The sequence below is a fragment of the Pteropus medius genome, unplaced genomic scaffold, assembly GCF_902729225.1.
Source record: "Pteropus medius unplaced genomic scaffold, Ma_sr-lr_union100, whole genome shotgun sequence".
Taxonomy (NCBI): Eukaryota; Metazoa; Chordata; class Mammalia; order Chiroptera; family Pteropodidae; genus Pteropus; species Pteropus medius.
This window is the reverse complement of record NW_024356249.1, coordinates 10,951,146-10,964,056: the sequence shown is the minus strand read 5'-3', so window position 1 is coordinate 10,964,056 and position 12,911 is coordinate 10,951,146. Positions and strand designations below refer to the sequence as shown.

The window sequence follows — 12,911 nt, the reverse complement described above, 5'->3', positions numbered from 1 at the left end:
GAGAAGTCTGTAGTATAAATCAGATTGGTTATTGTGTTTTCTCACTGCTAGCTCAGGAGTTAGCTTTTGTGAGTCTGGAGACTGTTATCATTCATACATCTGCTTTCTAGCTTCCGAAGTTTCATTGCTGTATCCTTTTCTCTCATTAATCTTTGTCCTTTTGGGCTATGACAAAAAAAATAAAATAAAATAAATTATTTTTGTTTAGAGATACTTAGAGAGGGACTGAAAGCAAATGTTTGAGCTTGCTTTAGTTTGTTTATAATGCTCCGCTCCATTGTAAGGCTGCATCATAATTTATTTAGCCAGTTCCCAGTAGGTTGGTATTCACATAGTTTATAATTTTTTCCATTACTTAGAAAATGGAGTAAATCTCTGTGTAAATGGTAATTATTTCCTTAGAAATGTTTTGGAGTGTATTTGCCAAAAAGCTCTCCAGAAATGTTAACCAGTGTATACCCCTATGTGTATTCATCTTCTAATATGTTGTAGAACAGAGGATGACCAAGATTTTCTTAAAGGCCATATTGTAAATAACTTAGGCTTTGTGTGTCATATAGTTTCTGTTGCAACTACTCAACTCTGCCACTGTAGCAAGAAAAAGAAACAGCTATAGACAATGTGAATGAATGCAGGTGGCTGTATTTCAATTAAACTTTATTTACAGCAGTAGGTAGTGGGCTGGATGGCCGTAGGACCATAGTTTGCTAATCTCTCTTGTAGAGTACAGGATATCAACATTAAATTTAAAAAGAAAAATGACTTGTGTTTTTTTTCATAACCTAGAACCCAACTGCAGTTTTATAGTCGTTTTACCTGATTTAAAATGTCTATTGATGCCGAGGAAACCTAAAAAGGTCCTAAGATGCCCTGGCCTTCATGAACATAGTCTGACAGTCCTACAGGTTTTTGCTGAAGGATTCTGTTCTGAGGCTCATGTGACTTTAAGGCCTGAACAGATAGTGCTTCTCTCTTCAGCTGTCACCCTGTCTCCTAGGAATTGATTTCACAGGGAACAGCTAAATAAAGCCCACAAAAGATGACCTGTGAACTCTAACCTATAGTGTCTGACCTCTGAGACACTATAGGTGATTTCTGGAATTGTGCAGTGCCGTAGATCAGACTGTTGGCCAAGCATCTCTCTGCTGAGAAATTTGAAAGCCAGCAAAGTATTCTCTTGATGCATGTGTCCCACTGAAAAACTGCTTTACATTCTCTGCTTGAACAGCTTCACTTCTTAAGGAAGAAAAGGCAAGGGAGGGCTCTCCTTGTCTCTCCAGGTTAGCAGAGAAGCATGTTCCCTTCACAGCGATTAACTGAGCATGCTTGAGACTTTTGTGCCTGTCGTGGCTTGCCAGTTTCCTGCCTGCTTTCCCTGTGGCGTTTTAGCTGATCTGTGCTGTTTGTAGCCATATGGTCCCCTGAGCACGTGGCTTCGCTTCCCTCTCCCTGCTGCTAGATGCTTGGGCCTTGCAGGTCTCACAGGCCTGAATAACATGGGGGGTAGTGGTGGCGAGGAGTGGCAGCATGTCCTCAGGAGGTGGAGACTTCTCACTGCCCTGCCTGGTTAGAGGACGTAGTTCTCTCTACCAGTCGATAGCTTAAATAGAACCCTGAAAGAGGTGCTTTGAGAAGATTCAAAGAATGGGAAGTGATTTCTGCTCTCAAGGAGCTTACCCTCTAGGGCTTTGTGGGAGAGATTATCCTCAGTAGTTAACTGTCTAGTATTAGTGGCCATGCCCAATTTTGGAGGTCAGGTTATAAGCTGTCCATGGACACCTTAGATTCTATTACTACTTATTTGGTTTGGCCCTGATTATTTTTTGCTATGCTTCTGGTCACAGCTTTGAATGGAGTTCATTATTATATCTCTCTGAGATGGTCTGTAAACAAGGATACTTAACATTTTTGGCATTATCTAGACTTTTCCATTATATTCCCATTTGGTAGTGTGGAGAGAACAAAAAAATACTAGCTACTTCCTTGACTTTTGTCATAGGGCTTTCTGATGAAAAAGAAATATGGGTGATTGTCTGCCTAGGAAATGACCTTTGTTGTACCAAAAAGAAATTAAGACTTGGTTTCTAGCTTAAGTTAGCAAACTGATTGACAATAACAAAATGATTGAATTAGAAAAGATTTGCAAAAAATATTTACCTGGATTTTTAAATCGAGATTTTATTTTTTAGAACAACAGACTTACAGAAACATTGGGTAGTGCACAGAGTTTCCACATTAACTCCCCCTCCCCCCCGTTTTCCCTGTTATCTGAATGAGTGTGGCATTCATATCACATGTGTCATACATACACATGAATACATGTATATGTACTCACCATTGATTATAATCAGCGTGCCAGTACTGATATGTTACTATTAACTAAAGTCCACACTTTTGTCAGATTTCCTTAGTTTTTCCCTAATGTCTGTTTTGTGTTCCAGAATCTTATCCTCAATAGCATGTTAAATGTAGTTGCCATGTGTCATCAGGCTCTTATTGGTTGTGGCAGTTTCTCAGACTTTCGTCGCTTTTGATGACCTGACAGTTTTGAGGAATACTGGTCAAGTGTTTTGTAGGATGCCCCTCTTTGAGAATTTGTCTGATGTCTGGTTTCCTTTGAAGTACCAATTATCATGTCCAGTCTATTTGATCATGCTTTGGTGCCTAGAGGTATTTGCATCAGGAAATTGTTGTGCTTAATATTTTGTCGAGGACACAGGGTGGCAGCTATACTTTTCTGGAGGATGGAGAAGAGACTATGTAGTGACTCCGGGCTATTACTGGAATAGTTGTGGTATACTCCTTATTTCACCTACTTTTCGTATTGCTTCAATAGCATTTCCAGGATTAGCCTTGGGACGAATAGACATAGCATACAGACTTCGGGAGCAGAAGCAGCAGCTCGATGTTATGATCCAAGAGAGTAGAAAGGGAGTTTGGTGTCTCATTCCCAGTGGTTTCACCAAAGGCACTCCCTGCTGGTGCCCAGAGAAGCCCCTTTTGGGTTCTGGTCTTTTTATTTCCATCTGGTGCTGATCATTTAGTTAGCTTTGGAAGTATTGGTAGTTGTGTCTGAGGAGCTATTCTGAGGCTCAGGAGATTGTTTGTAAGCTCTTTCTGTCCATTTTATATGTACTGCAGGGTTTTAAGAAGCTGAACAACAGCAGCCCTTTGCCACCCAGTGAGCCCTGTAGATGGGCTCTGCAGATGGAGAATGTGGCAGGAGGCCGGAGATGGGGATGGATGTCCTTTGCCCCTGACAGCTCTCTGCACTTCTCTTGACTTGTGGCGGCCCTTAGCCTACACTCATCATCATTAAACCACTCATTTTTCCTTTTACAATTGGCTTCAAGTGATGGAGAAGGAATTGGATTTGTGGCATGTATTTTGAGTCCAGCTAGTGACTCTTTTCATTGTAGATTTCTGCTCCTGTGCCTTAGGTTATCTCCTGGAGTGTGTGGTATAGTGGGTGTGTGGGGGGTGGATTGAATAGGAATCTGTAGCTTGTGGAGAAAGTGAGCGATGCGGGCATACTTAGAATTATCCTGATGAAAAGCACCATAAGAAATATCACTGTTATAAATATGGTCTATAACGGTGCTGATGAGCAGGCTTTGGATCGTAATCCACTCTGCATTTTACTTATTGCACAGTACGTGACTAGAACCACTATTTTATCGCCTCTTCCACGTCTCAGCTCCGGAGCTGCTTGTTCTCCGGACAGTAATGACATAATTTACAAAGGAATAAAAAGTCATAAATCCCCCTTAAGTACACATACGCGGACACACACACATGCACTCACCATACACCCCTTCACCAGAAAGGTAAACCTCGTTAGCTGGCAGCCTCAGAGTGCGCAGTTCTTGAAGAGGAGGTTTCTAATCAGGGAGATGCCGAGCAGAGTCTGCTGCTGAGGCCCGAAATTTACAGCTCCAAGAATCCATTCGCTGCTGCTGCTGCTGCTAACGCATTATAGGGAATGACGAATACCAGTAACTTGTCACAGGGGTATGCTTAGATCTTCACATTTTATGATCAAGGGGTGAAGGTGTGAGCACTGTGATACTTTCCTTGGTTTTATTTCTCTTTGAGCATGACTAGGGAGTGGAGAATGCCTAGATATTTCTCATGTCTCGATTATAGGAATCTCTCTTTTTAGCAATTGACAATTTAATGAGTTAAGTTTTGGTATGAGAGGAATGTGTGGCTCTGTCCATCATTGAGATTTAGGAACTACTGTGATGCGCATGCATTTGAGATTCCTGGCAATACCCCAGTATCATTTGGGCAGTGGTCCTGTACTTTTGAGGGAGGAGTAGTATTGCCTTGCTTTACTAGCTATTTTGCTGGTATGGCTTTGTGGAACTTTTGAATAGCATGTATCATGGATACCTCACCCTCGGAATGTTTTGTCTTCCATTTTATAATTCTTTTCTTTTCTCCCAAATGTGGGATTTTAAAGGATAGAGAGATCATCATTTATCTTTTTGGTCAGTTGTCCAAGCCACTACTGGTGTCTTTATGGAATGAGAGGGAGATTCCATTACGATGGATGTTTTTACTTGGCATTAATGTCTAGATGGTGATGGGAATAAGATGCACACTTTTTCATTCAGTTATTGAATCTGTATTTTTGGTTATATCTCCTGGACTGTTTTTGAGTTCTATACTCAGGGACATGTTTTTGTGGTTGGGCTGGTGTAAGGGGCACTTTGATTTGGAGGGTCCTCTGCCTTTTGGTACCACCTACATACCATGGTAACCAGCCTTTGAACTTGACTTGGTCCTGGTGTAACTACAGACCATGCTCTTGATTACCTTTGGACTTCGCCAGGTTTTTCTGGCCAGGTGAGTTTTGGGTTCTGGCTGTTTGGATTTTAGTGTTTAGCCTTTGCGAATCTCAGATCAGTCGAAAAGGTTATAGCAGAATGGCTGTGGTTCTTGGAGACTGGCTTTTTGCTGATTTCAGGGTCGCAACTTAATCTTATGTAGAGTGGAAAATTAGAAACTGATGGGAGGAGGACGAAGACGGAAAAGGGGGCCAAATATACGGTAATGGAAGGAAACCAGACTTCGGGTGGTGAGCACACATTGAGTATATATGGATGTCTTACTATAATGTTGTACACCTGAAATTTATGTAATGTTATTAACCATTGTTAACCCAATAAATTTAATTTAAAATCCCCTCCACCCCTGCACTCTGCTCAGTTGTTTCTCAGACTTTCATTATTTTCGGTCACTAGCCTGGTTTTCGGTACCCGGCTTCCGTTACTTATGCTGGTAAAACCCAGGGATGTCTCCCACCCACCAGCTGTAGTCAGCCTTCCATGGACTTACAGCTTGATTCCACTATTATCTTTTTTTCATCCATTCTGTTTGATGGCACTTTCCTCCTGTTATTTCCTGTTATGTATAATTTCTTACTTATTTTTGCTTTTTGCCGGTTCTTCAGCTCGTCCCTTAAATCACTCTTTTTGGGATGTGGTTGGCTGGTTCTTTTAGAGGATTGCCATTTTCAGAGGAGTCTGCAGGTAAATAGGTATATTTCTTCTCAAAGATCTCAAGCCTTCCAGGGAATAGTTAGCGAGGGCTCTTTTAGCCATAGCAAAAGAGTCTAACTCCTTTTGTGTCATGTGTAAAAGAGGGAGATTTTGGGAGTCTGCCCTCACTGGCAGCAGACCCTGTAGTTTGTTTGACTGCCTGTTGGCTTCTGATAGAGCCTGATTGAAGCCTAGAAGAGTTGGTTTTGATTCTGCAGATGAAGTGGATGGTGACACTATTTTGTAATCAATTTTAGCCTTACAGCAGTGTTGCTTGCAAAAATAAAAATAAAAACAAAAACCCCCAAAACCAGCCTTGTAACACCAGGTTCTGAATATAATTTGGTGAACTGTAGACTGCTGGCCCAATTATGGGTTCTAGTTATGACCCTGATGTGGTCCATCCTGGTTTCGATGGAATTTTTTTTCTGTGCACCTCAGTGGAGTGTTCTGAAAACCTCTACAGAGGAGTATTTGTGCTTTTGCTTTTTGAGTAGATATCCTTGTAAGTTATCCCAGACTGGGAGTTTTATCCCAGACTGGAAGTGAATCATTTTCAGCTGAGAGTGCGGTCCAGTGGCACTGATTTGGAGTTCTGAAACAAAGATGTCCATAGCAGTGCTTTGGAAAGGCAGCTTTCAGAGTAGTTGAAATAATATTTTAGCAATTTAATGTTTCTGCCTGTGAGATTAACGTCTCCTTTCCCACGCTGAGATGACAATTCTTTTTGCCCTTCACTTGCCTTTGATTTTTCTGCTCTCTATTGGGTATCCTATTTTGGTTCTTTCTCATCTCGTGCTGGTATCTTCTAATCCAGCCCTTGCCTCTTTTCCTAGATTCACATTGAGATAGGGATTTTGATTTCAGTATAGAGCCTGTTTCCAGGAAAATCTTCTCTAACAGGTAGAGACTGGATTTCCAGTTCGTAAGTTTTGTAGTTAACTACATGTCTTGGTCAGGGCAAAAGATAAAAAAGATTGACCATCTTTATGAATGATAGACTCTGCTCATTGAAAAACCATAATCAGGTCTTCGGGGACTGGCTTTCTTCAACATTATCACTCCATGAAGGATGATATTGGGTCTACCCCAAGTGGCTATTGATCTTACTTTTCTCCCTGTAACTAGAGTGGGCCTTGTTCTTTAGCGTGTGTGCTACAATATTTGGACCATCGAAGCAGGTCTAAGCATTTTTGCCTTCTTGTCAACAGGTGATGCAGGTGCTGAATGCTGATGCCATTGTCGTGAAGCTGAACTCTGGCGACTACAAGACCATCCACCTGTCCAGCATCCGACCGCCAAGGCTGGAGGGAGAAAACACACAGGTGAGATTAGGGAAGCAACAGAGAATTAGTTAAATATGGTACAGATTTAACTAAGGACAAAGCATTTTAAATCTCCAAAGTATCATTTCCTAATATTTGCAGCCCTAGCAGCTGTTAATGGGCAGGCCTCGGTTTCTCCTGAACCGCACCCACTGCTCTACTGCATTTGGATGGGCACTGCTGGCATTCCTCCCTTGGAAATTTAGAGAAATTAAGGTTGGGATATGCGAGGTGGTAGATGAATTTTATTTATTAAGGAGATCTTATTTCTCTGAAAATGAGAAAGTTGAAGGTCCATATCTCACATGCTGGTAGTAGGGCCTGTTTCTACTGATCATTTTGATATGCTAGTTCCATATGTTTTTACTCTAGGAAGAAATGAATCTTGATATATATATTCTCTGGGGTCACCTACTCATCACTTGTAATTATTAGTTATACCGTATTTTGCTGTTTGTTGGGTCTTCTGGCAGCATAAGTGCTTCTCTAACCAATGTGTATGATTTGAATATGTAAATTTTGAGAAATTATACCTAGGTTTAAAAAACTACAAGAGTTGGTAGTCAGCAGGCAGTTTTGTTTTAAATTTTATGATCGTTTCATTTCCATTGTTATGAGAGGTTGGTAATAGAGATTGAGGCCGAACTTTTTGTTTGGTTTTATCTTGTTGTTACAGACATCTTTCCAACTCCTGTTTTTGCCCTCTGATAAAGTGTGTAACTGTGGCGACTCGTCACAAAACTGGGTCCTCCGTGAGATCCAGTAACACAGGAAAGTATTAGGATGGTTTTCAGAAATTAAACAGCTAGGTTGAAGTTAATGCTATCTTCTTTTAAAATTTATTTCTTTTGTAGTTCTCAAGAGGTGAAATTTGCTTTTCTTATGTTTTGCACGTACACATGTCTTGTTGCATTCACAAGTTGAAATTCATGCCCTGTTTTCATTTGCATGAGAGTTTACAGACAGCCCATAAGAGTAAAATAAAAATAATCATGATTGTCTTTTGAATCAGATCGTGCATAAGAAACACATACAGGATGGGTTCTTTGAATATTGGGCCAATCAGTTCATTCTCTCTCTCTTTCCCCCATAGAGGAAGCAATTTAATGCAGCAAACAGTATTGTGGTAAGGTTGAGAATTTAAATGCATGAAAGCCTAGAGATGCCAAAATAAGGTTCTCCGAGTAACTGTAGCTCTGCCTCATTGCACAGAGTAAATATACATCTCCAATTTTATCAGTATTGGGAGTAGTCCACAATTCTGCATGTGTCATGCAGTTGGAATTAAGATTCCCACAGCAACCACAACTTTGAATTTCTTGATCGTTAATTTCTGTGCCTCCATCATCAGCCAAAAGCATTATGTTAATGTAGACTCTATAGCCGAATTTTAAGCAGTTTTTAGGGGGGTTGGGAGTGTTAATGGCTTAGGTAAAATGATAGCAGGTTTATTGGCGGTAAGAACTAAACTATTACTGAGGATTTTGTTTGCTTCCAGGATTTTTTAGGAACTCCTCATGGGGTAATGGATGGATTTCCTTTAGCCTAGTGGATAGATGGGAAGTTGTTGGAATATATGTCCTTGTTTAGGCAGGATACTGTTTATAGAATTCCTTGTTCTTTACTCCATGGTAGGTTATCTTTCTCTTTTGTTTAAATTTCTGTTCATTCCTGAGATCTTACTCCATTTTAAGAAAGTTCTAAGTAAGGCTTAGCTCTAAGTCTTCACCATATGGCTTTTGAGTGAAACGAGAAACAATTTCTCTTATTCATTAAACTCTTGGAAGATTTGTTATGTGAGGGGGTCACATAACAAGTAAGTTCAATAAGTTAATGTAATACATCTTGAGCACATGTATATTTTACACTTGGAACACATCTTAATTTGTTCTAGCATATTTCTAGGGTTCAGTAGCAGCATATGGGTTCTGGCTACTGTAGTGGACAGCACAGGTTTAGAAATTCAAATGAATGGGTTTGTCATCATTGATAAATATTTACTCGGGGCCACTTTGCACCAGGCACTATGCTGGGCATGCAGCCAGGGAATAAACCAAACTCTCATGGAACGCTAAAGTCTACTAGGGAAAGTACACGAGTCATTTAATGTATGTTATGAAAGAAGAGATTAGAACTTATGAGAATGCATAATCTGGAAGGGCTCCTTTGAAGAAGTGACATTTAAGGTCTGCCTGAAGGGTGATGTGAAGTTAGCTAGGTAAAAAGTGGGAGAAGATAGTATCTGACTGAGATGGCAGCAATGACAAGAATTGGGCGAGTTTGGGGATAGGGAATATCCGGATGGCCGCTATGGATGGTGCATGAATGGGATGATGCCTGTGTGATACAAAATATAGGCAGGCCCAGGTTCTGCTTGTCCTGTGAACATCTCAGGATGCTCGTGAAGAGAGAATATGGGGCGTACGATAAACTGCAAATAATTTAGTATGATTGGAATAGAGAGGATAGTTAACACTAGGGAGTAGTAAGAAATGGGCGTGGGAGTTAGGCACGGGCCACGTGTTGAAAATGTGTGCCGTGCTTTTAGATTTTATCTTGAAGAATTTTAAACCAGGGAGTGGTACATTTGGATTTGAGTACTCTTGTGTTGGTGGCTTGCATTTACAAACCATGGAAGTAATTTGCATTTATAAGAGAAGATAACACTAGAGGAAAACTGATTTGCGGCAAGGAGTTCTGGCGTTTCTTTTGGGAAGCCTCGTAAGCCTCAAGTGACCAAAGACCCAGGGGCGAATGGTGCGATAAATGAGAACTTGCCAGTGGAGCTCTAGCAGTCTCTTTTTATACTGAAGAATTCGGAGTTCTTTCCTTTCTACTTAAAGAATTTCATAGAACTCTTACAATGGGTGGAAGATTCTGCTCTGTGCTTATCTGAAAGTTACTAGAGATTTATACTACAGATGTAGGACCAAAAATCACCTGGGGATCCCAGGGAGGCTGTACTGTGTATATAACGACTGGGCAAGCAGGCATCCATCTCCTTGGAGTTCTTGGTTTCTAGTGTTCTTTACTGTATACCAACTGTTTGTATACAAGGGGAATCCAGGGAGGTACTCAAGGCCTAGATGTTGGGACCAGGAGCTCTGTTAGCTCATATGGCACCCTCCTACAAATTAGAGAAGGTTGCCCCTTCCTCTAGGCAGCCTTGTGTCGGGGCACATGGCTTGGCAAATAGAATTTCAGCTCCAATTCAGTCTCTGTCTCCTCGGCCAGGTGCCCTTATGCGGAGCACAAAGTGCACAAAAATATGTGGCTCTCCTAGTTAGAATAGGGCTGTTAGACTTTCCAGTGAAAACGTTGAGGGCGTGTTTAGGAATTGGGGGATGGTCTTGTAGTTGCAGAAACATGGAGTGCTAAGGATTATTCAGAGAGCATGATGGACTGTGGAGGGCTGTGAACACTCAGGAGATTGCCCTCTGTCTAAGTTTTGGATACTTCCTGGGGGGTCATTGGCTTTGAAATGGAGAAAAAGATAACTCGACAGCTTATGGTATTGGGGCTCATTCTAAACAAAAGAACAGAGTGGGAGAAGGTACAGTAAGGAACTGGAGGAGTAGGTTAAGAGGGTAAGTCTTTGCTGGAGCTTCTTCAAAGGCAGACAGATGGCGTCCAGTGACTCCTGCTGCGGGCTAGGCCCCCTTGTATGCTCCTAAATGATGAGCCAATGGTGCTTGCCCTTCAAGTAAGGAAGGGGAGATTCTTTGAATATTTATCTTCTCCAAACCCTAAAAACTCTAATGACCTGTCATCAACTAATACAGATCTTCCGAGACATCTATATGTTGTGGGGATAATAGGGCAAATTAAATTTTCCCTTTTTGTACACAGAGACAAACTCATTTCTCTTAAATTATACGTGAGGCAGGAAGGTTTTGCCAAAGGCTGACTGTGTGCTTCCACTCCCCACTTTTGGTTACTTTCTAATTGCAGCCAGAGGAAGAGCTCTGGACTAAACAGCGCTATCAGAGACACTGTTTTCACCTTAGGCAGCTGCTGTCCAGTAGTACCCTGGCACTCCGGCTCCTCGGATTTGGTTAGATTTTGATTTGTTGCCTAAACATATGACAGTTAAAAGCAAGTGCACATAGTAGTTCCCACAGAAAGATGACAATTGGATGTCTGATGCTGCTGATTCTATTTCTGTGGCCTGTCCTTCCAGATTATTCAGTGCTAATTCTGTGCCTGCTCCTTGGAGATGTTAACTCCTTCAGGTCGAGAGCCGTTTTGGACGCTGTCATGTGTGCGTTTGTGGTGCAGGCTTCCTCAGTACCCACAGTGGATTGGTTCAGGGCCTCTTACAGATCCCAGAATCCAGGGATGCTGAAGTCCCTTATATAAAATGGTGTAGTATTTGCATATAACCTAAGCACATGCTCCTGTGTACTTTAAATTACCTCTAGATTACTTATAATACCAATACAATGTAAATGCCATGTAGATAGTTATTATACTGTATTGATTAGGGAATAACATAAAAAGCCTGTACATGTTCAGTACAGGTGCAACCATCATAGGCCTAACTACACAGTGTACGTCAGCAAAAACATAACATTTTTCTTTTCCTGAATATTTTGATCTGTGGTTGGTTGAATCCACAGATGTGGAACCCACATCTTGGATGCGGAGGACCAACTGTGTAGTTGGTTTTTATCCAGTTGTTTGCCACAAAGAAACAAATGTTAAGTCTTGGAGGAAAACTCCGGGTTTTCTGAGCTACTGCCTTAAAGGAGATAAGCCCATCTCAGGGCTTCTTAGAGAGCAAGTGGCTTTGATGTGAAACTGGAAAACCTAGTGCTCTGTTGCCCAGGGCCGCCGTTGGCTTTGTGTTACACTTGCAGTGTTAATGACAAAGGAAATACATCCCCTGGGCATCCGGTGAAGGTGCTGACATATTCCCCGTGAAGTCCACTCATGCAGTGCTATTATAGTGGGCGAAGAAATACAGAGCTGAAATTCACCTGGAAAACAGGCACGTAATTTACCCAACCCCCAGGTGTGACGTGTAGAAGGTTTGCTTTTAGTTGAAGGGCCTTTTCCTATACACACACACACACTCTCACTCTCTCACTCTCTCTCTCTCTCTCTCTCTCTCTCTCTTTCCACTACTCTCTCTCTCTCTCTCTCTCTTTCTCTCCCTCTCCCTCTCCCTCCCCCCTTCAGCCTGGGCCTCTGGGAAGTGTGAAAAGTTGGAGCCTTTCCTCTTATTTCCAAGTCCTGTTCACCTTGTATTCATGTCCATCATCATGTCTCAGCCTCTTCCCTGTGAACTTATTTGCCACATAAATGTTCCTTTACAGCAGAGCTTCTAAATATTCAGACCCGGGCACTAAAGGATCAGTTTTGTTAAAGCTGCAATCTGCCTAATCTCCCAGTGTCCTTGCTGCCTGTTTTGGGTAGGGTGGGGGTTGTTTCCCAGGCCTGACCCCACAGGATCTCCTCTGTAGGCAGTTGATGGTAGACAGAGCTGCAGGTAGGCACATTTTGAGTAATGCCCTGGTATTCCCAGGGGCTTTTTTTGTCAGAGGCAGGGCAGTTTCAGGTGCTAATAACTCCATTTGTTGCAGAGGACCCCAGGGTGCTTTGCCATTTGGATACGATTAAAAGCAGTTCTCAACCTATTCCCTCTGGTTTAGATTTCTGAAAGCAAGATGACTGGTCCCTCTGGACCCTAAAGCAAATGATGCTGCCACTTAGCTGCATACCAACGGAAAGCTGTGGGGCTGCAGTCCCTCAGTGAAGCAGGGCAAACCAATAAACCCACTGACTGTGATCTTGCACTTGTGACGGGAGCATAAGGCAAATAGCAAATTAGAGAGGGACTCCAGCTTGGCATTAAGGACCTTGGAGAAAAGCAGAAGCTCTTTGAAATGGATATAGCGTTTTACCGGTTTCCAATGGAGAGATTTGGGGACAGCAGCAATGTGATCAAAAGACAGAGAATATGCCAGAGCACTGGCAGAGGCATTCTGTACGTTTCGGATTTGTTTGATCTGGGCATTTTTCAGAAGAACACTTGAAA

At 41.9% G+C, this 12,911-nt stretch overlaps 1 protein-coding gene across 1 annotated transcript in view; it reads left to right on the top strand.

Moving 5' to 3' along the window:
- SND1 (staphylococcal nuclease and tudor domain containing 1) overlaps window positions 1-12,911 on the top strand; it is a 390,995-nt gene that overhangs the window by 47,769 nt on the left and 330,315 nt on the right. The window contains exon 10 of the mRNA XM_039860623.1: window positions 6,758-6,871. Coding sequence (XP_039716557.1) covers window positions 6,758-6,871 — 114 coding nt within the window. The remainder of the gene's footprint in view (window positions 1-6,757; window positions 6,872-12,911) is intronic.